The following is a 26,364-nucleotide window of genomic DNA, read 5'->3' on the forward strand; positions in this document are numbered from 1 at the left end:
TAATTTCAATTTATTGCTATTTTATTGTTTTAAATAGTTGAAATTTAGAATCATTACTGTAATTTATTAATCGTCCTTTTCACTGTTGATCTCTATTTTCGTTTGCTTTTAAGTTTTCCACAGTTTTAGTAAAATTAATAATTATTTTATTTAATTATTGTGTCAAGGCATAAACCCTATAAATAATGCAAGAATACAGCTATATATAAATAAAATGGTTTAAATATTTAAAAAAGCCCTTAAACTTTATAATTTTTGTGGATTTTGATAACTACTCTAATAAAAAGAAGTTCATGGGCTTCTTTGGTAATTTAGCCTAAAAAAGTCAAGTCCTTCAGCTCTGTATATATATTTGAAATATATGGTATATATATACATTGAAATATAGAGAAAAATTACTTTATCATTCTTCTCAGTTCCTATCACATTATCTATGGTCTATTTTTAATTATTTAATAATATTTTAATAATTTTTTTCATGTTATTAACACATAATTTAGTAATTTTTTACATCAAATCTAAAATTTTAAACCTCGAACCTCAAATCTCAAACCCAAACCACTCGAGGTTCAAGGTTTAGGGTTTAGAGTTCTGAGTAAAAAAAAACCAAAATCATATATGTTAATGACATGAAAAGAATTATCGAAATATCATTAAATAATTAAAAGAAGACTTTGGTAGAAAGATTTCATAAAATAATTTCTCACAAATATCATATACAAAATATCACATTTTTATCAATGCGGATGATTTTTGAAGGGTTCAAATGCATGAATTTGTAAAGATAGCTCAAGTAAGTGAACATGGGGATGACTGCCTAAATCTAGCCATGTAGGCCAACTATATGATCTGGTGTTTGGTTGAAATCTTTGAAAGAGTTTATAAGTATAATTACGGATGAATCACAATTATAAAATCACAAACAATATATTTCTGATTAATTAAAATTATAACCGGTCAATATAAAGTACAATGGACCGAAAATCGGAATATATTTATATCTATAAATTTCGACAGAATCTATACATGATGAAATTTAAATTGAGAGTAATTTAAAAAAAGTCTATATATAATATTTGCACATAATATTATAAAATTTTTATTTGAAATATTTGAATTAGACTTTCCCATGGGTCGGGTCGGAAAGTCCGTCTGAAAAGTGAAAGGGTTTGGGCTAAAATATAGGCCCGAAAAACTGGCTTAGATAAAAAAAACAAGATCCGTTTTCTAAACGGGCCGAGCCTTTGGTAAGCTTTTTTTTGCCTGGGCTCGACCTGGCCCAAATTTGCAAGAAAAAAAATATTTTTGTTTTTTTACTGTTTTGTCATTGTTTTGCTATTATTTTGCAATTATATTAGTACTGTTTTGTTGTTATTATTTGGATATTATATAACTCTTGTTTTAGTATTAATTTTGTTACTATTTTAAAGGCATTTGCTTGTTAAGTACAACTTAGGTATATATATTTTTTATTTCGAATCGGACCCGAACCCAAACCTAAAAAACGAACCTAAATTTTTTACTTGACCCGAACATAGACAACTTTAATTTCAACCTTTCTTTTTTAAACTTGTCCTTTTCCACTCTCTTTGGAGTTTTATAAAGAGTTTTAATATAGTTGTGATTGCTTGAATAATTTAGAGATGATACGTACAAGAAATAGTTAAGGTGAATGTTATTTTGAAAAGAAACCATGGCTTCATTCAATGACAAGATGGCCAATCTTGTCTCAAAATAATACAAACCTTGACCCACAAATTAGATTTTAATGTCTGAAATTAGGCTTGTAATTGAGACACATCATGCTTAGAATCGTAATAAATTTGAATTCGAAATTAATTCAAAAAATTAAGGATGAGTATTCGATTTGAACTCGTACATATAATTGAATTATTTTAACTCGTTTGGTTAGGATTAATTATTTGAATCCCGTATTTGAACTTCATTCAAACTATGATTTTACATATGTAATTTTATATTAATTAAACTTAACCCATTTTTAAAGATGATGATTTAATAAAATTAAGAAAATAATTTGCCCATTAATCAAATATGGAAAGGTTCTAAACATGAAAATTAAAAAGTAATTTAATAATAAAAAACCTCCGAACATATATTAAAAATAATCTTAGTTAACCATGCTATCTACTTGAATCGAATATTAAAACATAATTTCACTATTATATTAATTTGTAATTTTATAACTTTTACAGGACTAAACCTATAATTTTACCGTTTTAGAATTCCTTTTAATCGTTTAACAATTCATAGACAGAGGAGCAGCCAATGGCAGGGACCTTTTAACATAAAATTAACAATTCAATTTAAGATAACAAAAACAATTTTAAACTTTGACCCTTGCAAATTTATATAATTTTATTTCTATACCAACACAATATTTCCAATCTTGAAGAAAGAGAGAAAGAAGGTAAACTACACCCTAGGTCACTAAACTATTAGTAAATTTACGTTTTAATTACTCAATTCCAAAATGTTACAAAACGGTCATTGAATTATTCAAAAGTTTTCATTTAAGTCACTTGGCTATTAAAATCGTTGTTGTATGAACTTCTGTGTTCGCACCGCTTACACCAATCGAAAGCTCTCATTTCCCCCCTCTTTTACACTTTAGTCTTTTTTCATAAAACAACCTCGAATGTCACGAATCTGTAAACCAAAGTACAAACAACTTTCTTCTTCGATCTCTGACACTGACCGTCAAATCGACTTGGATCTAAGGTATGTTCTTCTACTAGTAAAATGAGTACTAATCCACTACACCGATCGCCGTCAAACATTGCTTGGAGCTCGCTAGCCGAACTTTAAAAAGGAAAAAGCCTTAACAACTCAGTTACTTAGATAAAAACTTTCGAATAGTTCATTGGCTTAAATGAAAACTATCAAATAGTTCAGTGATCATTTTATAATTTTTGAAGTTGAATGATTAAAATATAAATTTACTAAAAATTTAGTGACATTAAATAGCTTATACAAAATAAAAATGGTGAAATTTTACATTGAAAGGGTGCATTTACAATAAAAAGATATGTATAAAATAGAGGTTATACATGATTAGGAATATGCACAAAAGTTGATTTAGTTGTCTATACAATTATAATAGAGAGTGGATATTTTGCCATCAAATCTAGATGCCAATTGATGTACGGATAGGCCACAATAACACCCTCCGAGGCGAGCTTTGCAAATATCAATCACTTTCTTAAACATAGAATCTTGTTGGATAAATGGTTGCTCCACAAACTCGATTAGTGGCATCCACTGCATGCATTGGTATCCCAAATTAGTAATCACACATCCCTAATGAGTCAATTTTAAATTTCAATTTGATTTTATAGTGAAAAGTTAGTGACTCAAAATTGAAAAGTACTTAAACATGAAATTATTAGATTTTAAAATGACCCACGTATGAAGTGACTTAATCTTGAATGATCTTACCCAAAAACCGGAGTAACATACTTAAATAACTTGAACTTGATTAACCCAAAACTTGAATGATCGAAACTTGAAATGATTTTATCTCGAGTGCCAAACCAAAAACCCAAGTGGCAAGCCTAAATAACTTGAACTTGAGATTACCTGAATATGAAACTATCTAAACCTAAAACGATTCAAAACTCGAATAACCGCAGAACTCAAGTGGAAAAACCAAATGACCCGATCTCGACTGCTAATCCCAAATGACCCGACCCAAAAACCTGAGTGGCAAACCTAAATACTTAAGATGGTCTAATCTTGAATTTCAGATCTAAATGACTTAGCCACAAACTCATGCGATAAACTTGAATAATTCCAACTTGAAATGATCTAAATCCGAATTATTCAGAAATGACCTGAATAAGAAACCATCCAAACCCAAAATGATTTAAACTTTAAAAATTTAAAACTCTAAAAATTCTAAATTATCCAAAAACTTTAAAAACTTAAATTGACATGATCTAAATTGATTTGATCCAAAATTAACCCGAACCGATGAATTGGGAGAGTTAATTACCTAAAGCATCTATATCCTATACATATTCAAATATGAACTACAGTATATACCTACCTTGGCTGCTTGAATTTCATGAACATCGACAATAATCCGAGTTGATAGAGGCTTCAACATGCAGATGAAGAACAAATCTGATTTTTCAAAGGCCACATTATGAACATGCCTGTGATAAGTTATAAACCAAACATCATCAATCATACATACATACATACATACTATTACATGAATAAATTGATTGATTTGGTAATATGTTACCTGAATGCTACTACTTCCAGAAACTCAGTATCAATCTGCAAAGTGGAATTAAAGAATTTAGTACTTGGATTTAACATTTTTTTAAATATAGTATCTGTGTTTTTTTGTCCAGCGTAGTACTTATATTTGACAAAAAGTTGTACATTTTGACGTCTGAAGGCAGTAGTGTCAACTTTTTAGTCTTTAATTCAAATTTTATAGTTGATTTAATGAAAATTCATAACTAACTAATAATATTAATAATTAACTTTTATCGAACAACTCTAAAACCCGAATTAAATTATATTCATTGGACTTTATTTGACAAGTTAAATGTAAAATTAAAAAATTAGTAGCTAGCATTAAAGGTAGTCTACTAACAAAATCATGAAAATTTCAAAATTTATCAAATCAATCCCAAAATTTAAAATTAACATTACTACCTTTGAATATCAATATATATAACTTTTAAGTACCAAATTGAATAAAAATTTAATACAAATACCATATTAAAACTTAATATCAAATTGGAAGATGCTTACCCCTGTTTCTTCCTTGACTTCTCTTACTGCTCCTGCATAAATCTCCTCTGACTGCCATACCAAACAAAAGTTACGAAATTTTTAAAAATCCGAAACTCAGAAAATCATTATTTCAAAAGTCAAATTATCGATGTTGTTTGAATTAGATTAAATTGATAGGTCGGATCCATTGGATTTAGAATTAGTTGAGGTATTGGTTTAGAAATGAATTTTGAACTAGTTAATTTGAGAATTGGTACGGATCGCTTTAACTGAATTTTTATTTTTTTAAATTTTTTAATGGGACCACCTAAACCGATCGAATTGACGAACTAATAGCTTGACTAGTTCAACCGGTATTACAATTATAGTTATCAATATTTTCGCCTAATTTGTTATTTACAGTAAATTCCAACTCAACTTTATGATTTGATTTTTTTAAAAATTGCAAAAAATTTTAACAGAATTGACTATTTGAACCAAAGAAATCATAATTTAACCTAATTTTACCCCTTCTTTGATCTAAAACTTTATAAAATTTCAAGTACCTCATCTATGAAACCTGTTGGTATTTTCCAAAGGCCAACAAATGATGGAGCGCAGTGTTTCTCTTGAACAACAAGGACCTGCAATTCATCATTCCAAATGCTTTATTTTTAAAAAAAATTACAAAAATTTTATACATAGCAACAAAATTGCGGTCCAGGAAATTATAAAATTTTAGCAAATTGGTACCTCATTTTTATCATTAACTACAAATCCACCAACCCCTACTTGATGTGAAGCATTAGCAGGTAGCATGCTAGGTCCTTCAGGCAGCCAATATGTTAACATTACATACCCTTTCTCTGCATGGTGATATTCAAATCCTTGCTGCAACATTGGGGGCTTGTTAAAAGACTGAATACAATGTGAAAATTCGGGGAGTAATTTTCAATTTTCCCAAAATATATCTACGACCAAATTATGGTTGTTGTTTTTTTCCTTATATTGTACCGGCTTGAGATTTAATCTCTATACTTTAATTAAGTATAATCCAAATCACTAACAAGGAATTTTTTAGAACCTCAAATCCGAAATTCCTTAATATTTAAAAGGTGAAATTATCGTTATCAAAATAATTATTTCCCACCAATTTGTCTTATAAAAAATTTCAGCTCAACTTTGCATTTTTCAAAAATTTTTTAAAAGATATCAGTGATTTGAACCAAAGCATAACAAAATAATAATAATATAAGGATCAAATTATGCAAAATTAAAATTTAAGGACTAAATCTTCAAGTTGAGTGTAATACATGGATTAAAACTAGAATTTAACCCATATCTAAAGGTTTTAAGATCTAGAAGAATAAGATAGATACCTTGACTGCAACTGGTACAAGATCTGATTTTTCCACCGGCAACTTAAGCCAAATTCCCTTCTTTTCCTGCATATTGATGGCTTAACATCAGTTTCAAGTAGATCCTTCGTTCCGAAAAGTCGCATTAGATTCGGCTCGGGTTAATATAAATCTTATAAATTTTACATTCAGATCATTTTAAGTTCAAATAATTTGATTTCATATCTCATTCGGAATTCAAGATTGGTTAATTAGTGGGGTTGCTGAACTTTTATAGTCAAATCAAAATTTTGAATTATATAATAAACATGTTTATTTAAATAAGACCGGTTAGATCGAAAATTGATAGGGGTATTAGTTGGAGAAAAAGATTAGATAAATTAAATTACAAATCATTTAGAACCGGATTTTATGTTTTTGGGCCTAAACCAAACTAGCCCAAATCCAATCCAAATCTAAAAAATGGATGAAAATGTTATTTTTATTTACATGCATTCATAATTTTTTATAAAAAAAATCTTTCATGATTAAATCGATTAAATTTGATTACGAAAACTATGATGATAAACTCAGACGGGGATTAAACTACCTTAGCCTTCCAATGAGAAACAGAAAAACGAAGCATGGAAGCAAAAACATTAGGGTTAGCTGGTAATCTCTCGGAATCAACAATAACACCCCCATATTCATCATCAAAACCATCTAATATCCTCAAATCTCTCGTCAAATAACTTGGATTGATCTTTCCATTAACATGATACACCAAATCTGCAGCTCCAAGTTTTTGTTCATCAATGGAACTCAAACCTTTCTTTGGCACACAAGTATCATAAGAAGCCTTTGCAGATATGCCTGAAAAACAAAACATTCAGGAAACAAATCCGACAAGGAAGCAACAATTAGGGTTGTTTTTTTTCTTTTTCTTTAAATACCTTTGAAAGAAGTCAACTTTGGGATGGATTTAAGATCAAACAATGGCTTGAAACTTGAAAACTGGGTTGAATATATGGTTTCCATGGAGTTTGAACTCAAAAGACTGCTGCAGCTACACTCCATTTATGACAGAAGAAAGCTCTGAAAGTTTTAGGACAATGAGGATGATGATAAGCCCCACTGAACTGCTTTAACGATATCAGCTGTTTAATAATCAATATAAAAATATCCGAACTTATAAGATTTAACGAAAGTCCACTTTGAAGCATGCATGAAGGAGTTTTAATGGAGACAAAAGCCATAAAAAGACATGCCAAAGGTCTGCTATATGTTTATAATTAAAATGAAGGGAAAGGATTTAGATTTTTTTTATAAAGAGAGTGTGATATGTGTTGTTGAATTTGTGGTGTGAAATGGTTGTCGTTGATGGATATGACACGTAAAGACAGAAGAACTTTGAATAATATCTCCAATTTCTTTCATTTATTCACAGCTAAAATATGATGAAAACGAGGGAAATACCCTCAAATTTTTGGAAATATATGTTTTTGTTATCATGGGAATAAAAAAAGTAAAACAGGAAAAAGGAGACCCTAAAATTATGGTTTTCCTTTCTATCTTCGTAAAATATTATTGAATTATTCGAAAGTTATTATTTGAGTTATGAACTATTAAAACTGTTGTTTTATAAATTTTTTTATTCACATCGTCTGCACCAAGCGAAAGCTATTTTTCCTCTACAATTTAGTCTTTTTTTCATGAAACAACATTGCACGATATTAATTTACAAACCAAAATCCAAATGCCCTTTTTCTTCGATCTTCAACACTTGACCGTCAATCCACTTGGATCTAAGGTATGGTTTTCTACTCGTCGTTGGATATGGATCAACCGTATTGATCGTTGAATTGTTGCTTAGAGTTCACTAGCCAAACTGTTTTTTTAGAAAAAAGCTTAATATCCCATTGACTTTAATTAAAACTTTCGAATGGTTCAATGTCTTAGATGAAAACTTTCGAATGGTTCAGTGACCATTTTGTAACTTTTTAAGGTTGAGTAACTAAACATAAGCTTACTAATAGTTTAGTGACATTGGGTATAATTTACCCTATATATTTTTGGTCGAAATAAAGGCATCTACCACCGGTAGCAATGATTATTCCCCTTGTAGCAAGTGCTTCCCGAAAAAGTAAATGATTGATCATGAAATATATTTCATTCCCACGAGTGAAGATATAACCGCACCTCATGTTTGTGTAATATACTTGGAGATTTAGGCAATATTGTTTTTGTAATATACTTTTTAAAGCAAATTAAAGGAACGAAATTTTAGCTTTAAACTTTTCAAAAGATAAATTATAAAATTGCTTGAATGTATTTGCACACACCTGATTTAGTCTGGACTATTTTTAATTTAGCTTTTGCAATGTTTGGGCTTATATATATATATTGACAATGAACAGTTAAATTTGGTTTTGGGCTAAATTGAACTTTTGTTTATTCTTAAGGACTAAATTGAATTTTAAAGTTTGGATTTGAAGTTTTTGAAAATGTTGGATTAAACTGAGTTTTACTTCATTTCTATTTGAATCAATTTTTAAAATGGATTGGAGTAATTCCAGTGTAATCAAGAGTAAATCCAAAAAAAAAAAATGGAGGAGCCGAATTTGAATTATAAATTTTTGAGAGAAAATCATTATATTTATGTAAAACTTTACAAAACTTCAAGGGATTAAATTATAAACTTTTCGTTTTTGAAAAGTTCTTAATTGAATTGTAAATTTTAAGAGGAGCCGGAATACAATTTTACCATTTAATTAATTTAAAAATTTGCAATTTCTAAAGCAGCTAAAGAGACAATTCATTTTAATTTTTGGAGGACCTCGTCCCTGCCTGCGCCACTGAGTGTGGGTGTTTAAAAAACACAAAATTAATCAATAATTAAATTTTAAAATAAACTTTATTTTTATTTTTAAATTGAATATTAATTAATTTAATTTTTATATTATTCAAAACCTGAAAAAACTCAAAATCAATGTGTTTTCGAGATCAATATCCGATCCAAAAGTCAATTTAAATTTTAAAATTCAAATCCAAACCCAGCAACTTAAGTCAAAATATCCAATTGTAGTATCCATATAATATGAAATTAAGAGACTCAAGCCCAATTTTAGTCCAAAGCTTAAATGTTGTTTAATTATTATTATTTTTAAAATAGTTGTTTTAAGTTCAAATTTCGAAGTTCTGTCTTTTAGATTATTTTTAAGTCCTTCATAATTTTAAAATTTATTAATTGGCCCCCGTTTATTTTATTTATTATAACTATGATTTGGAATATGTATTTTTTAGCTTGTTATATGTTTTTCTTTATTTATTATAATTACTCTTCGTGAAGTGGTAAGAGATTCTCACGTGAATTTATCGATAATGTGTTTAGTTCTCAAATAATTTTTTTGAATTGTTTTATTTAGAGATTATCTATAGAAAGATTAAAATGTTATTTACCCATTACAATACGGGCATTTTAGTAATTTTATAATTGAGTTGGTGTTAAGTTAACTCGTGACATCAATTCATCAGTCATTTTATATATAGTATAGATATATAATATACAATTGATGGAAGTAATAAAATATGCATATTAATATAAAATGTATAAAACATCAAAATAAAGCGTTTGAGTGGTGAATGTAAAGGTTTTACTAATGCAATTAGCACGAGTTCAAATTTCATCATATCGTTATTTTTTAAAAATAAAATATTAAAGTATCCCCAAATAATATAATTTATTTTAAATGTCAATGGACATTTTAGTAATTTTCCTAACCGAGTTGGTGCGCAATAGATTCATGACACCAACTGAGTCAAAATTTTAAATAATAGTATAGATAATATTCTTTTTTTTTTGTATTTAGTAATCACTTTAAGTCTTAATTAAATTCAGCGTCATTGTTTGCTTTTTTTGATACAATATTTAGAACGAACCATAGTCCCTCCTAACTCATAAATAAGAGGATAATAAGCTTTAAGTGCACTTGAACCTACATCCTTCTATATTAACAATAATTCCCATACAAATCGAACTAAAACTCAATCGAATTTTTATCTATAAAACTTAGGAGTATACCAACAAAGAGTCAATATATAGATATAAATATATTGGTAGTCAAATATTAGTTGATATTAATTGCAAGTTTTGACGATTCAACCTCTTGGGTAGAAGTAGAGGTGATTGATGAAATGCATTAATTGTCAATGACGATGACTTTGGGTTCATCAGTATTTATATAATTAATTAATGACGAATTGACGACTATTTCAAAGAGTTTATTTATGTATAAAATTGTAATAGTTATAAGAATGATTAAAAATGTTAGGAAAATCTTTGTGAATCAGTCATGATCATATCCTGTTTCAAAGTCGATGCATGGTTGAAAATTATTAATGGATTAAATTAATTTTGGTTGAAGTAATTTGCGATTATTCTTCTTATTATTATTGAATACTTGTTATAATAAATATCGATAATAACGGTAGAACGATCGTAAAGTAATAAAAAAAAATAAGGACATACAGATTTTACGTGGAAATCTTTTCGAGAAAAAATCATGGATAGAAGATAAGAGATTCACTAATGTTGAAAAACGAATGATACAAGAGTAATTTCAACTACATCTTTTTAAGGGTTAAAAAATCATGTCCTAATCAAAGTTAAATAGTAAAAGTATAGTTCTATACGGTCTCAACTTGTGTAGTATAATCTGTACCACAGAGATTTTGTACCCTCGGTCGCAACCCTAATCTAGTTTTGTGTTTAATGAGAATCTATGTGATGGACTTTGGCCTTGGGCCTCTCGCCCCCACAATTTTCCTTATTTTACCATTGTATTTATTTATTTTTAAGTAATAAGATTCGGATTACACAATCTCTAACCTTACCTATACCTAAAACATTACTTAACACACATCAAATTTACTCGAATGACTCTTTTATTAATATAAGGGCAAGTTTTGACAATTCAACCTCAAAATAGAGATGACTTTGATAAACATTGCAATGTGGATAATTGTATATTCATTTATTTATATAATATAATGACGAAATTGACAACCATTAGAAAACATATCGTGTTTTGAAGTCAACGTGTGGGTGAAATCTATTAATGGATTAAATTAATTTTGGATTGAAATAAAATGATTTATGTCGGTGTAAAATTTAAGTAATTTTATATATTTTATATATTTTTATACGCTTTATATTTTAATAATCTAATCATTGTATTTTATGCTTCATTTATAAAGATCATACATATCAAGTTTGATGTAAAATAAAATTTTTAGCTATTCATTTTATGTAAAAAAGCTTTCAACCATTCAATATATATTAATATAGATAATATTTTAAATCGATACAATAAAAATATCGAATCGATTCAAAACTTTAAATGAATGAAAAGTACAATTATTTTAATAAATTCAACGATTTGATCGTTAAAATATTAATCATATAAAAGTTATGTAAAGATGTAACTTTTAAGTTTTACACTAATGTAAGTAGATCCTTCCCCATGTATAATTTTGAACTAACCAATATAACTTTTGTTATTCATTATATTATCAAATTTGTCATTTTAAATATTTATTATATTTTATATTTATCAAAATAATTTATTTAAAAAAATTACTTGATAAAAATCTATCATACTTATAAATAAATAAAAATTAAATATTTTTTTAACATTAATTCTTATCATATAAGATCTTTTTGATACAATGTCTAGAACTATTCATAACCCCTCTCTAACCCTTAAATAGGAGGATAATAAGCTTTAGCGTACTCGAACCCATGTCCTCCTCCACTGGCAACAATAAACAAAAAAAATATTACTTTAGTTTTACATAGTATATTTTAATTATCTATAAAATAAATAATTTTATATTTCATATAAAATTTATAACTAGTTTATTAATTATATATTATTTATAAATTAATACGACTAATTTATTAACGGTTAAAAATACAAATTAAATAGTGAAGAATTTAATTTGCAAAATATTATTTTTTATAGATTTTACAAATGCTTAATAATTGTTAGAAATTTTTAATAACACTATATTTCAATTAGTTTATATATGTTAATTAATTATTGTTTTAAATAATATTGTTTTGTATTAATTAAATAAAATAAAATAATATTTTATATTGAATATATTAAAATTTTTAATTTTTACTATCATTCGAATAAAAATAGTATTTTATATTAATTACAATAATTAAAATATGATGTTTAATTTTATATTATTTATAGACTATTTGTTATGTATTGTAAAATAAAGGATTAACTTTTCATAAATTTTAAAATAAATATTTTACATGAATATACTTAATTTTTAAAGGTAAATTGAAAATGAATTATCCACTGAAAAAGTAACACTATCTATATATACAACTTTTTTAGAAAAAAAAAAAACGAATTTAATAAAATATCCACGTCACTCAATTAAAAAACTGACAAAATAGTGGTCATATAACCACAACTTGGGGAAAGCTTAACGGCGAGAGTAACGGCACGTTAAAAAACCCTTTTTGGTCGTTATCCCAATCCAAAAAGGTCTTCCAATTTGACGGCGTTAAAGGTACTTCGCCGTTCTCTCTCGTTTTTGTCACCTCATCGTCCTTTTCTCTCTTCACTGCCTTTACTTGCCTCTCTTCCCTTTCGCCGTCATCTCTGCTCCGCTTCCTCTCCAGGTCGTCGGCGCTTGTATCCGACGTCCCGGCTTCGAGAGGGAAATTAAGGATCGCTTTCGAGCCACGTAGCTTGAAAGCGGTTCGGTCGTAAGCCTTCGCGGCTTCGATGGCCGTTTCGAAGGTTCCTAACCACATCCTAGAACCTCGTCGGGTCGGATCTCGGATTTCGGCTGCGAACTTCCCCCACGGCCTTTGTCGGACTCCTCTATAATGCTTCTTGTCTTCGGAATTTGAGACTCTTGGCTCTGCCTGAGCTAAATCCGATTTACCGAACTGAATCTGCTCCATTTTATGCGGCAACGAGATTTTCAGCGACCGTTTCCGATTCTGAGAGCTCGAATTCGAAGAAACTTTATGTTTCGTCGTTGAAATTTGAGCGATCTGAGGTTTGACTTCAAATTCGAAAGCACCGGCGTTTAATGAGAGGGATTTAGGTGTCGTGAGATCGATAATTTGAGGTTTTGATTCAAATTGGAATCCAGGGAAATCGGTAGAGAATTGAAAGAAATCATCATCATCGTCAAGGCAATTAAAATTTGATACTGTCAGAGACGAATCGGAGCTCAAAAGAGACTCAGATCCAGGGGTCGAAACTCGAGGTTTCGACTCAGGCAACCATTGATTTCCACTTGAAACACTCCCTAATTCCACTGGAGAAAACTCACCGAGTAAATATTGCTTGATATATTGAAGCGCACTTATTACTTCACTGCTTGCTTCCATAATAAAAAAAATTGAAAATTTTTCAAAAAGAAGCTAAGGATTTGAATTTTGTGGATTGGAAATTTGAAATTGAAGAAGAGAAGATTTGGAAGTTCGTTGAGTAGAAGGGGAGAGTGGAAAGGGTATTTATAGGGTAAAAGGAAGATTTGAACTTTTTGACTTTTCAAACATTTCAATGGAGCTTCGAGGATAGATGAAGGAAGCAACGTGCTTTTTTTAAATGTTAAATTTAAAAATTGGTCCCTTTATAATTCTTAAAATTTTTATTTAGTTTTTATACTTGCAGGACATAATTTCTTCTCAAAATAATAAAATGATTAATTCGTAACACCAACTTAATTAAGTGCTTAATATATAATATAGATACTTAAATATTTATATGGTTTTTTTCCTTAAAAATACTCCTATAATCGTGAGGTGTGATGTGGTGGTTGCTCACTTCATCCTTTAACTATATCTGAGGTTTGACCTTCGCCGTGGAAATGAAACATATTTCATGGCCAACAGTTTATCTTTTTGAAAAGCATTAACACCAAGAGGATTAGTCATTATTACAAACAATAAATACATTAGTTTCAATTAAAAAAAGGTGCTCCTTCCGTCTTATAATGTTGACATGGGCTTTTTTATATTGGAAGACTAATTTTTAAGAAAAAATTTATGTTAACTTTTGTAATTAACAATGTTAACTTTTTAGACTAATGAATTTCATATAATTTAATGCATAATATTATTTGATATTCGAGTTTAATTTTATTGTTCAATTTAGTATTCAATTTTTGTCACAACTTGGCACATAAGTTTTACTTCAATATTCAATTTGATATCTGAATTTTCTCAATTTCATGCTTAAGTTTTTTGTCCCAATTCAAGTAACTAAATTTACCTTTAATGCTCAATTTAGTACCTTAATTTTTCTCAATTAGGTACTTATGTTTTTTTTACTAAAACACATGGAAAATATTCATTGAGCCACATTATATTGTTTGTCTCGGTACAAAATTAATCAACAAAGTTAAAAAGTCAAATATCAAATTAAACAAAAAAATTACTTAAGTGTTAAATTAACCATTAAAATCAAATATCAAATGATATATTAACTATGTTGCAGTTCTTGATTGGTTCCCAAAAAGCTTGTGCTTGGTATAAAAACATTAGACAATAATAAAATATGATATATTTTAATGATCAAGTTGAAGGGCTAAGCAGAAGTAGAAGACGAATGTTCTTAGCTGATGATTTGGTCATATCATATGTTAACGGTAAAAGTGGACTATGACCATAGAAGCTGAAGTTATTGTTTAATAGGTCTGGCTCACTCTATTAAAGATGATTTAATTATTGTTTTAATATATTTGGAATGATATGTAGACTTTTTCTTATGAAAAAAAAAAACATTTGAATTTAGATAATAAAATAAAACATTTTATAAATTTACTAATTAGTAATAGGCTCAAATTTATTGATATAATTAAAATAACATTTTTATCGTATCAGTTAAAAAATACTATTTTTATCTAATTTTTAATGGTTAAACGGTTCAACTATTAAAATTTTACTCATACAAAAATATACAAAAGTAAGTGTATACACTAAATCTCTCTTGTATGTTTATAGTCAACTTTTTTTTAAAACAAACATATTTTATAATAATATTTTACTATAATAATAAGTTTGTTGTAAAACTCATTCTTGTACTTCATATAATAGTATGCCCAATGGCTTTTACTGTATGGCCAATGAACAAAGGATTAGGTGAGGATTTTACTGTATGGCCAATGAACAAAGGATTAGGTGAGGATAAAGTTTTCAGAACCGGATCAGTAGTCAACTCGGTCAAGCCACTCGTTCGTCTAATTCGTCCAGTTCAATTAAATAAATCACTAAAAAGTTTTAAAAAATAAAGTTATTTTCTTAAAAAATTTGATTCAACTGGTTTTTGCCTGGTTCAGCCAGTCCACACCAGTTCCCAAGTTAACTGGTGTAATGGCTTTATTCGGATCAATATCCTAGCCAATTCTCGATCTGACCGACCAATCCGGTCGGGTTCAAACTTCATTGGTGAGAATAGTCAATTTGCATAGTTTGAATTACTGATTCCAAGTCTGAAGTCTCTCCAGGTCTTCCATCCCTAAAGTCTCAACTCTCAACCACTCTTAATTATTTCAAATGGGCCTATTTTCATACCTAACAAAAAGCAAGTGGATTAACCATTTCTTATCTTAAATGGTGAATACACTAATGATTCAATGCATTGATTCATAAAATCTCGAAGAATTTATCTAAGTCATAGAATAGTACGTGGAAGATGCACAATTCGTGAACAGAACCAGAAGTAATAGTGTGTGAACGTATTTAACAGATAACTCGACTCGTGAACAGTTCTAGTTACAGAGTAGTTAGGCTAATAGAAGAATGGATAAGCCATGAAGAAGGGAAAAACATATATATATTTGTGTATACATAGCAGTATAATCAGTTCAGAACAAGAACAATGAGGCTGAAATCAGTTTACTTCATTATATATTAGAAAAGTGAACCTAGTGCCAGTTTTGAATATATTAAGATATTGCTGTTACAATAATGAGGAGGCATTCAGTTACCTGGAGAAAGAATTATTTAAGAACCAATTTCCAGCCAAATTTGATGAATATTGTGATCGAATCATGGAAAGAATGGGCTTCTATCTGGAGGATAAACCAATGTGCTTAGCCTCCATTTTGAGGCTTTTTATCATATTTCAGCTTTTCATAGCATCCGATCCCTCATTTTGGCATCTTTGAAGTATCATGCTACAGTTGTTCATTGCGCCGGCATCAAGAAGACCATGATTCCAAAGTTTTATCATGAATAACCTCCAACACCTGAACCGAAAATTACATAACATCTCAAATACAGATATAAAAGATAACAACAATGTGCAAATACCTTTAATAAGTGAATACATTTCAAACACAGTTTTACAACACTTTACTAGCATCACTTGCGGTATTAAATGGTCCACAATGTATACCCCATAAATGAGTTAATCTTTTGTCTATAAGTTAATTGAAACACTTCAATAGCTATGGTTTGGGTGCGCATTGGCTGTTTACGGTTGGTTTTTATCACCTCTATCTGCCTATAAATGGTCAGCTCAAATTCCAACTCAATGTAGTGTGACTTTTGTTATTGTTAGCAAAATACGACTTCAGCATTAAAAAACAAACAAGTAAACATTCTTTAAGCACATTACCAAAAGAGAGCAGGTGACTTGACCAAATCCAGCCCATGGAGTTTAGAGAAAGCCTCACATGCCCAGGAAACGTGACCATCAGCCAGAACCCTGTCAAATGAATCAAGAGACCATTTTAATCACAAAGCAAGACCACAAGGAACAAGTTCTATGTGGTAAGGGTGAGCAAAATTCAGTTCAACTAACTTAACCGATTGCCTTCTGTCAAGTCGGTTCAGCCAAATCAATCATGATGATCAATTTGGTTTTGAAGACAGTTATCAGTTATGAATTTTCATAACCAAATCGGCTGACTTAACCAACTCTTAATATATATACATATATATATTTCTGTTCATGCTTATGTTCCCATCCTTGAAAGGAAACAAGAGAAAGAAAAAGATTAGTTTAACCAACCGATGTTAAGTCAGATCAATAGATCGGTCCAGCTAAAGTATGGGTTGGTCAGTTAAGCAGGGTTTCTTAACCTAACTGACTGGTTCCTCTCTCCTACTATGTGGTACCAGCTCAAGTACTTAGAATTTCTTGACATGCAACAATTAGAATGGCGAAGGGAAAAGAAAAGTAGATAATAATTATGAATTCAATTGACAAGAAAAGGAAAGAAAGCTTCAAGTGTTAAGTATAGACTACCTTTGCTTTCTAACAAAGGAGTTCCAAAGATGCATAAGTTGCTTCTCGTCTTTGCTAACATCCACAAAATCGTCGAGCATCTGTTACATAATTGTTTTTATGTTATCCTCTCACTTATAAAGAGAAGAATAATCAGAGGTTAAAGATGGAACTAGTGCTAGGACCCTAAACAAAGTAATGCTCGTAAAATACAAGCAAAAATTGAGCAATGTATTACTAGTTGAGACGAATGAAGAGAACTGATCATCTCACCCCAACAGATCACTGTTATTTAATTACTTTCCCAAGGCAACTGAAGATTTATAAACCCAAAATAGTAAATTCTTGTTCACCAGTTATTTTGGCCCCAATCAGGTTGAATGATTTAAATACATTTGTTTTTTGTTTTAATGACATAATTTTGCTCTCAAAATGCTAAAACAAGATCTATTTTACAGGAGCAAAATCAGGAAAATAAACTGTTAGAATTTTTATTTATTTTTGGGTTACATATTACAAGTTAAAAAGTGGGGGAGGGATAACAACAGTAAGGTTTGAACCTTTGTTTTTAAGGTGCTAACAAGGAGCCATAACCACTGCTTTCTTCAGCTATTGGCAACTGGTTGAAGTTCTAACACGTTATAAAATACTACAATTCATAAGTGAGTTCCACAAAATTTAAAGCCTAGACCAGCAAGCATATGATTGTAATAAAAAATAAAGGAAATATTCAGATGCAAAATTGTAAACCATACCCTGCGATCTTCAAGGTCAGCGATGTCATCATCAACTTCATCTTCACTGTCTCTATCAGACATTACTTGGTCCATCTCCATTGGCTTAAATTAAACAATAAGACTTGTCAGTGCATACAGAGAAATAAGATTATTGACACAACATGGATATTCGTGATAAGATAATAGCAGATAGCTAAAACTGATCACCTGAACTCGGTGTGAGTGAAAGAATTGGCGTCTCAGCAGGAGCAAGCGGCTGTAAGAGAACATTTTGAATCGTTAAACATTTAAAAAGTTAGCATGCCTAAACTTCAGTGAATTGGGGAGGTAAAAACTTCTATTAACAAAAATGAAAGGAATATATAAAAGAAAAACCCTCAACAAAAATAAAAGGAATTGACTGATGAAAGAAGTTGCCCTGGAGAACATACTTCCTAGGTTCAGATCGATCTACCGCTATTTTCCTTGTTTTTGCAGGAGGTGCTGCAATATCAGTTCCGGATACTGTTTTAATACAATCAGGGTCCAAAGGAGAATGAGCCATTGCAATTGAAACTCCTGGACCATCGCAACTATTTGCAACTCGTGCAAGACACTCAGTTGCACTAGCATAATCAGAGCCATAGTTCTCCAGACCATTATATCCATTCTGCAAATCTTTCTCCAGAGGAATTGACTTGGAAGCCCTCTCACCTTCACAGAGTTGAATAATTACGTCAATGAAAGGTTATTATTGAGTCATTTTTCTGGTGTTATTTACCTATAAGTTACAAAATTAAGCTGGTGACTTCAAGATGTAAAGCATTCACAGTTCACACACTATAAGTATAAGACTATGCACTAAACATAGAGATATATAAAAATGTAAGGACAAGTGGTACTAGAAAAATTACCGTCATTCTCCAGAGAACCATTCTGCCTGTTTTCACTAACAATTTTGGGTGAGTCCATCTCCAAAAATTGTACACTGACATTCTTCACACACTGCAGAGGGCTTGTAGACCTACGTCTTCGAGATTTTGAGCTGCACATGCAATTCCTTTAACCACTGAACTGCCAGTTTTATTTCCAACAAGAAGGTTTCATAGCAATTGAAAGAAGCAAGATGTACCCAAAAGTTATACCCTACCAGAAGCAGAAAGTTTCTACTCGTGGATCTACTCCATTTGCCAAAGTCTGTAACAAGAATTTTTGGCAGGATATTAAAGTTTGAGAAGTCAAATCACGCTTTCTGCCTAGTCACGATCTTTTTTTTTAATAACACAATAGATTTTCCAAAACATAGAAAAGACGCAAAATTTGACAATGATATTTTATTTCCATTTTCAACCATGGTTAATTTTGAAAAACATTCCAACCCAAGTCAACAGCCATCACTAGCACTTCTTCCCCAATGTCTAAAGCTAAAATATCTACTATCTTTGATGGCAGCAGGATTGCTACTTATTGAAATCTAAGCTTCCATGTGAATCTTGATGGTACATAGAAGGAAAACTGTTACCTCAGATACTAATGAATCAATTTTCACTGAGACATTAACTGCTTGATACTCCTCTGTCACCTACAATATAAACATCTTTTCAATAGTCTTTCTGGAAAATCTCAATTGAGTGGCAAGTGACTTGACCATTTCAGCTACCAACCCAGAAGTCAAAGTTGAATAAGTCATGCGATGAGCACAAATGATATCGCAGACCCTGTGAACAAACATCAAGGTAGGCTGAGCGTCAAAAAAGCTTTTTGGTGCATAAAATAGAATAGTTATCTATGAATAATAAAAATCAGAACAATTCCTGAATCCAACAAATAGCAATATTTAGAAAAAAGAAAAGAAAAAAAATATTCGTACGAAATGAAAGTCATCCTATTACATGTAAATGAGTTTATCTTATCACATAGAAGGAAATTTAATAAACACTCCATCCTCTTGTTTTCTTTAGATAAAGAGAAAATTGATATAATATGACTTAACCATCAAAATTATGAATGAAGCACTCAAGATAAGTGAAGACAACAGATGAGTATCCACCTTAAAACTTGCACATTGCATCAAGCAAAATGGACACGAGAAATCTTCAGTTACTGCAAATTTAAATGATTAAAAAGAACATGGCAATTAGAACTCAGAAAATCAACTTTAGCTATTAAAGTTTAAGTAAATATGATGTAAAATGCAGAATTCAGTACGGATAAAGAGATTAACCTTCAGTCTTTTGTAGCATATTGCCATAATCCTTATAGTTGAAAATTACAATTCCAGCCCTCAACCTACACAAACAGATCGGAGGTAAGTTAACAGCATAATAAGTGATAAAGAGACCTCATAATTGTTATGCATAAATTTGCTTTCCTTTTTCCAGGAAAGATGTTTTTAGCTGTAGACATGAAGTAGAAAATCAATGGAGCAATACACCAGCAAGCAATCACTATCAACTTTTTAGTAATTTGATGATATCTTTATTTCTGCTACTAATGCTCTATTTGCTTTTGGAAAATAATTAAAAAAATCTGTTTTTCACAGTATTGTTTCAAAAAATTCCAGGGCGTGGAGAGTTCTAGGATTTTGGAACTGTCTCAGGGCATCTGTCTTACACACAATTCTTCTAGTACTAAATCTTCCCAACTGCCCGCATCAAATTCTTCATCATGCTACAACTTGGACCCAAATCTCATCGAGAAACTTACCTAAACAACAAAGATTCACTTTCCCCTTCTAACAAATTTAATTGTGAATGAGACACTTTAATTCAAACATCGAATAATCATCAAGGAATATTGCTACTTTTCAGAAGCAGGAAATAGAAGAGAAACGTATATTTCCCATTAACTAACTGTACTTGTCAGCCTTAATCACATAATCCTTACTCAAGGACATTATTATGATTATTTCAAATATATAAACTTAAAAGTTTTAAACTAGGAGAAAATTTGAAACAGATGGTTACTGGCAAAAGTAATACGCTAATATCATACTTCAGGGAAATAAGACTGATAAAATTCAAAGAGTTACTTCAGAGACCAAAGCACATATTAAAAGGGAAGTTCATACCTCCTTTTACGCCTCGCCTGTATTTTGTATTTCAGACATCTTCGAAGATATGAAGGCTGAAGCAGAAAGTGATATTTGATTATAAAGTAGACTGATCCGAAGAATGTTGCCCCATCAGGCCAAAAACAGTAGATAACCATGCTCAATTCATCAAATTAAGGTTGTGCATTTACATGACTTAAACGAGAAAGATTAACTATAGAATCTATTTGACCTAAAATAAAGAACGCATTAACAAAAATTCCCAAATAGTGCAAATAGTAGGCTCTCTTGGACACAAAAAACACATATGTAAAAAGATTTCCTAGGGTAAAACAGATCAAATATGGAGATGCATGTTCAGTAAGAAAAGCATAACATTACATTGTGTAAAGCACGGCAACGAAGAATATTGTATAATTCAACAGGCTTGCAATATACTAAGAGATTCTCTACAGTTGTATCTGTCTCCTCTGCAGACAAATGCAAGCATGAATTTTGGCGGCACATGACCTGCAATCCAAATAATCACATCCTCATCCTCACATCAGCAATCTATATCAAGGTAATAAGAAAAAAGAAAACACGCATTGACACTATGATTTTTACCCTACACAATAGAGAGCAGTCATACATATCGAATCAATCTTTCGAAAAATCCATGCAGATTAACAATCAAACAGCCAAATAAGCCAAAACAATTTGGATTAAATTTAATTATAACAAATGAAAATAATGAAGATGAATATAGAGTTGACCAAGTCAAACTTGACATGGATGTTAATACAATGGTTGGTTTACCCCAATGCAGATGTCAACATTTCTTTAGCATGAAAATCTATATCAGCTCCTGGTAGTATAATAAACTCGCAATTAGCAACAAGTTAAACAACAAAACAATGTTTCCATTTCGAATTTTTACACAAAAGATGAATCCGAGCTCAAACAATAATTCATAAACCAAATGCTACAATTTTACCTAGAAAATCTCCCGTTTTGCTGTTCTCTTGCATACCTAAAGTTAAACGAAAGACGAAACGAAGACATCTAAACACCTAATAAATTCTACGACAAGGAAAACATCACGATTCAATTATACGCTAATATCAGAAACCCTAATTCATCAACAAATATATATAAGAATTTATTCCTAAATTAAAACTGATAAAAATTAATTAAAAAACAATAAATAATACGTGTAACTGTAATCCAATTTCATGAAACAAGAAAAAAGAAATTAGCCTACCTCCATACCTAGAGAACATCGAAATTTAAGTCAAAAATTGAACGTAAAAAATGGTCAAAATTTGTTAGACAGGTTAAAATAGTTGATGAAGAGGACAAATTAAAATATAAATTCTATATTTTTTGTGACTATATAAAACGACATAAAAGCTTTTTTTTTGTATTTTTATATACCAGAGATGAAAATTGAATGTATCGACGGATCTGGAAAGTCGCCGGAAAATTTGGAATTGGCGGTTTCTGAATAGTAGGCGAAGTGGAAGGAAAGGGAAGGAGAATTTTTATTTTATTTTATTTTTTATATAAAGAGAAAAAAGGGAATCCAAAAGGAAAATAAAATAAATATAAATAAAAGAAAGTTTGTTAGGTTGCTTTTAACGGGAAAATTTTACGAAGCACAATGATTGTGATTTGTTTGGATATTGGGATTTAGGGAAAATGGAGAGAGATGGGAGATGGGAAAGGTTATTGGGTTATGGATTGGATTGGATTTGGTTTGGCCCAAATATTGCTATGGATCTTCTTTGATCTTCTAATGGTTCAAATCCATTTATAATTTTTTTTAATGAACGATGTATCTTTAATGTTCGTTTTATGGTACATGAAGATTGATTTTTTCGGAATTTGTTGATGCTCCTCTCAATAATGTCTAAAGTTCAAACCTAAGTTTTCTTTTAACAGTGCAGTGTGTCTTACCATTACACTCAATACTTGTTGGTAAGTTTCCTTTCTCACAGTGTAGTGTGTCTTACAATTACACTTATAAATATTTAATAGAGTTGTTAATTGAGTCTTAGCTTGATTGGCATGAGCATTGTTACTAATGCAGGGGGACATGGGTGCGAGTAACAATCTAGATGATTAAATGATTAAAGCTTAAAACAATCTAGACTTCAAATAAGCTGAATAAAAAACCCAAACTTAGTACTCGAAATAATCTAAATCCAAAATGACCCAAAAATTTTAAAATCCAACCCAATTGAGTGTTCTATAACACCCTTGTTATATGAAATTACAATTTTTGTTTATGATTAATATAAAGGTAATAATGCTTCATTCAGCACCTCTTAGCTCATGAGTTAGCAGTAAACTAATTTTGTTTGGCAATTTCTAGCCACTTGCTTGATTTCTTTTAAGCGAAGGGAAGAAATTTTTCTAGTTTAAAGTTTAAATTTGTATTAAGATAAACATCAAAACTATATATGAACTTATCTAATTTAGTCTCAAAATTAAACAAAAATTCTAAATACGTCCAAAATACTAAAAATCCAAATTTTAACCTTTTGTCTGAAATTATTTAAATATATATTTAAAATTTTCACTCGATCCGATTCCAAAATTTTTGAGGCATTACACTTTGTTATTATATTAACATGGATGGACCATCGATTTTATTATATCTTTTAGACATGGAATAAAAGCAAAGAGAAAGTACATTTTTTCCAAGTTGAGGAATAAATTTAGGTAAAGTTTTGAAATTATTATTATCCTCCATTTTAGTTGACCAAAACATTTATATTTTAACTTGGAATAGGTAAAGTTGCTACTTTTCTCATTGACATTCTCACATTCAATATTCAAAAATAAAACTTAAAATATTTGTTGGCACCAAAGATTAGAATTCAATTACCAAAAAGAATTCAGGGTTGAAATTCTCTTATTATCTCAATTTGTGATATGTACCCAAAAATTTGAAAAGAGAGAGTACAATCTAAGAAATGAGAGATGGAAGGGTTACGGGTTTGATTATTTAAAATTTATAAAATTTTAAATTAGTATATTTACCTTCTTTAAATGATATCCGCTAAAATTTATGAAGATATAACCTATTAAAATGATGAAATTACATTTTAACTCTCATAAAAATATTCAACTTAATTACGCCTTAAAAGTTTTCTAACTTTATCCCGACAAATTTTAAACTCGTTACATCTAAACCGTATCTAATAAAACATCTAAACAAAATCTAAGAAAATAAATGATTTTATCAAATGAAGGAAAAAGCCTCCATCTTTTCTTAATTCACATTTATGGAAAATAATGTGATTAGTTATAACTTTAGTGATTAGAAAAAAAATGGAACTTTTTTTCTCTTTATATTAAGCTATAACTAAATCTAATAAAAATTAAATAGTGATAACTTCAAGCTTGAATTCGATTCAAAACTTAAGAAATATTAACATCGTTCGAAACTATAATGCATTTTTCGAACCTTGAACTTTGTAAGGCTCAATGAAGCCCTTAAACCAATCCAAAGGTTAATTAATGACCCTAAAACTTTAAAACTACATACATATGATTTAGGGATGACAATTTATGTTGCGAATTTGGATATTTGTAAAAATTTAGTCTATTTTATAAGGATTTGGATATTGCAGATTTAGATAATATTCGGATTCAGATTTTAAAATCACTATCCAAATAGATATCTTGAATATTCAGTGTTTGAATCTGCATTGCTTATTTGAATAGTAGACTTGTTACAAAATGCTTCTAATTTAAATTTTATATATATATAAAAATTTTAGTAGATTTTGAATTAATTTTTACAATTTGGATCTCTAAAAGATAACTGAAATTTTATTCTTTGTTGATTCAAATATTCAACATGATTTTCGAGATTTGGATAATAATATTTAGATAATTTACGATAATAAAACATATTTAAATTTTTAAATAAATTTCTTGATTCAAATTCATATTCAGATAATTCAAAAATACAGATATTCAAATCAATATCATTCCTTACATGATTTGAAGTTGTATGAATACCAAATATATTCCTCAAAATTAATCAACTCATTAAGCTAAAATTTTCAAAGCCTATCTCTCACATTCAAAAGTCTATTACTTCATTTTGATACTCCTCTCACTTTCACACATAAAGTTAAAAGGAAAAGAAAAAAGAGAGAGCTATTGGGTATTTTATATACAATTTAATGCAAAAATGCCTATTGAAAGTCATACCAAAATGGATAAATTGGTTTTACTCTAAGGCAATTAAAACATTGACCAACTTTTTCTAATACCTACTAAAGCAGCCATTTTTTTTATTTGTAGAAATGCTGCTTGCTACCTTCTTCACATGTGGGGCATTTTGTGCATACAATATTACTCTTTTTTTACTATATCTTAATCCAAAATTCAGTCATTTCCCATTTTTTAAGTTGAATTTTGTGTTGTTTAATTTTCTAAAATCATATTTCTACTAAGCGGCGCACACAAAGTTGGTATGAGGTTGATAACAGTTTACACTGTAGTGTTGAGAGTCATATTTTAATATTTCAAAATTTTTTAAAAAATTTTAGAATGTTTGAATAGGGATTATCTAACTCTGAGTTTTTTAGAATTCAAAATATTTTATTTGATCAATTATAAAATGTGAACTTCGATATACAAATATCTCATTGAGGAAAAATTATCAGTTAAATCATGTTTCACCTCCAACACGTACATTTGGACGTAATTAAGAGGTTACTTGTTTGCTAAACAGTATAGAAGTGGGTGGCATGGCATTTGGTGTTCCTCTAAATGCTGCACATATAAGTGGTAAGTATTTGGTTTATGGATAGGGTGACCATATGTCGCGTGGCGGTTCCTTTAGGCGAGACAACCCTTCGTGGTTATGAATACGTTAACCGTGATGAGACCTACTTGGGCAAAGTGATTCCTTAGTCATGGTTGGTCGAGCTCCTCCATGCGCTCATCTTTAAGCAATGTGATTTGCTCTTGTAGTTTGTGGACGTTTACTTCGTGCAATGTAAGATTATTTCTGCTAATAGGATTATCAAAATGTAATATTTTTTAACATATTAACGGGTATGTGGAATGCAAGATTATTTAAAAGTACATTTTATAATATATCATGTTGTCATTTGAATTTTTTTATATAATTTATAATTTTTGTATTTTTAGATTATATATGCATTTAATTTTTTGGAGTGTTGCATCATTACATTTTAATGAAACCCATAGCTTCTCCCTCAATCCATAAA

General features: G+C 29.7%; 3 protein-coding genes across 5 annotated transcripts; all 3 read right to left on the reverse strand.

Annotated features, from left to right (window-relative positions):
* Window positions 1–2,956: 2,956 nt before the first annotated feature.
* Window positions 2,957–7,380, reverse strand: LOC105789289 (nudix hydrolase 8). The gene is made up of 9 exons (XM_012616616.2): window positions 7,040–7,380; window positions 6,697–6,959; window positions 6,129–6,194; window positions 5,503–5,640; window positions 5,316–5,393; window positions 4,789–4,839; window positions 4,268–4,302; window positions 4,067–4,175; window positions 2,957–3,279 (listed from the first exon to the last, which is right to left on the reverse strand). Exons 1-9 carry the CDS (start codon window positions 7,161–7,163, stop codon window positions 3,097–3,099), a joined length of 1,047 nt encoding a protein of 348 aa, XP_012472070.1. The 5' UTR covers window positions 7,164–7,380; the 3' UTR covers window positions 2,957–3,096.
* A 5,048-nt stretch (window positions 7,381–12,428) lies between these two features.
* On the reverse strand, window positions 12,429–13,613 carry LOC105789291 (ethylene-responsive transcription factor 5). Its single transcript, XM_012616622.2, has one exon. It carries the CDS (start codon window positions 13,510–13,512, stop codon window positions 12,565–12,567), a length of 948 nt encoding a protein of 315 aa, XP_012472076.1. The 5' UTR covers window positions 13,513–13,613; the 3' UTR covers window positions 12,429–12,564.
* Window positions 13,614–15,939: 2,326 nt separating this feature from the next.
* Window positions 15,940–22,729, reverse strand: LOC105789290 (polycomb group protein EMBRYONIC FLOWER 2). Of its 3 annotated transcripts, none has more exons than XM_012616620.2 (15): window positions 22,544–22,729; window positions 21,509–21,637; window positions 21,146–21,201; window positions 20,300–20,364; window positions 20,126–20,178; window positions 19,740–19,793; window positions 19,598–19,657; window positions 19,226–19,272; window positions 18,990–19,120; window positions 18,528–18,789; window positions 18,304–18,352; window positions 18,115–18,198; window positions 17,381–17,460; window positions 16,748–16,837; window positions 15,940–16,376 (listed from the first exon to the last, which is right to left on the reverse strand). In XM_012616620.2, the coding sequence occupies exons 2-15, from the start codon at window positions 21,632–21,634 to the stop codon at window positions 16,253–16,255; spliced, it is 1,281 nt and encodes a 426-aa protein (XP_012472074.1). In that variant the 5' UTR covers window positions 21,635–21,637; window positions 22,544–22,729; the 3' UTR covers window positions 15,940–16,252. The 3 variants fall into 3 exon arrangements, 2 of the variants coding, with proteins under 2 accessions (XP_012472074.1, XP_012472073.1); XM_012616619.2 differs by lacking the exon at window positions 22,544–22,729 and adding an exon at window positions 22,371–22,462; XR_001132265.2 differs by lacking the exons at window positions 15,940–16,376; window positions 22,544–22,729 and adding exons at window positions 17,920–17,990; window positions 22,371–22,481 and having other exon boundaries at window positions 16,769–16,837.
* Window positions 22,730–26,364: the final 3,635 nt, after the last annotated feature.

This window comes from Gossypium raimondii, chromosome 2 (genome assembly GCF_025698545.1).
Source record: "Gossypium raimondii isolate GPD5lz chromosome 2, ASM2569854v1, whole genome shotgun sequence".
Lineage (NCBI taxonomy): Eukaryota > Viridiplantae > Streptophyta > Magnoliopsida > Malvales > Malvaceae > Gossypium > Gossypium raimondii.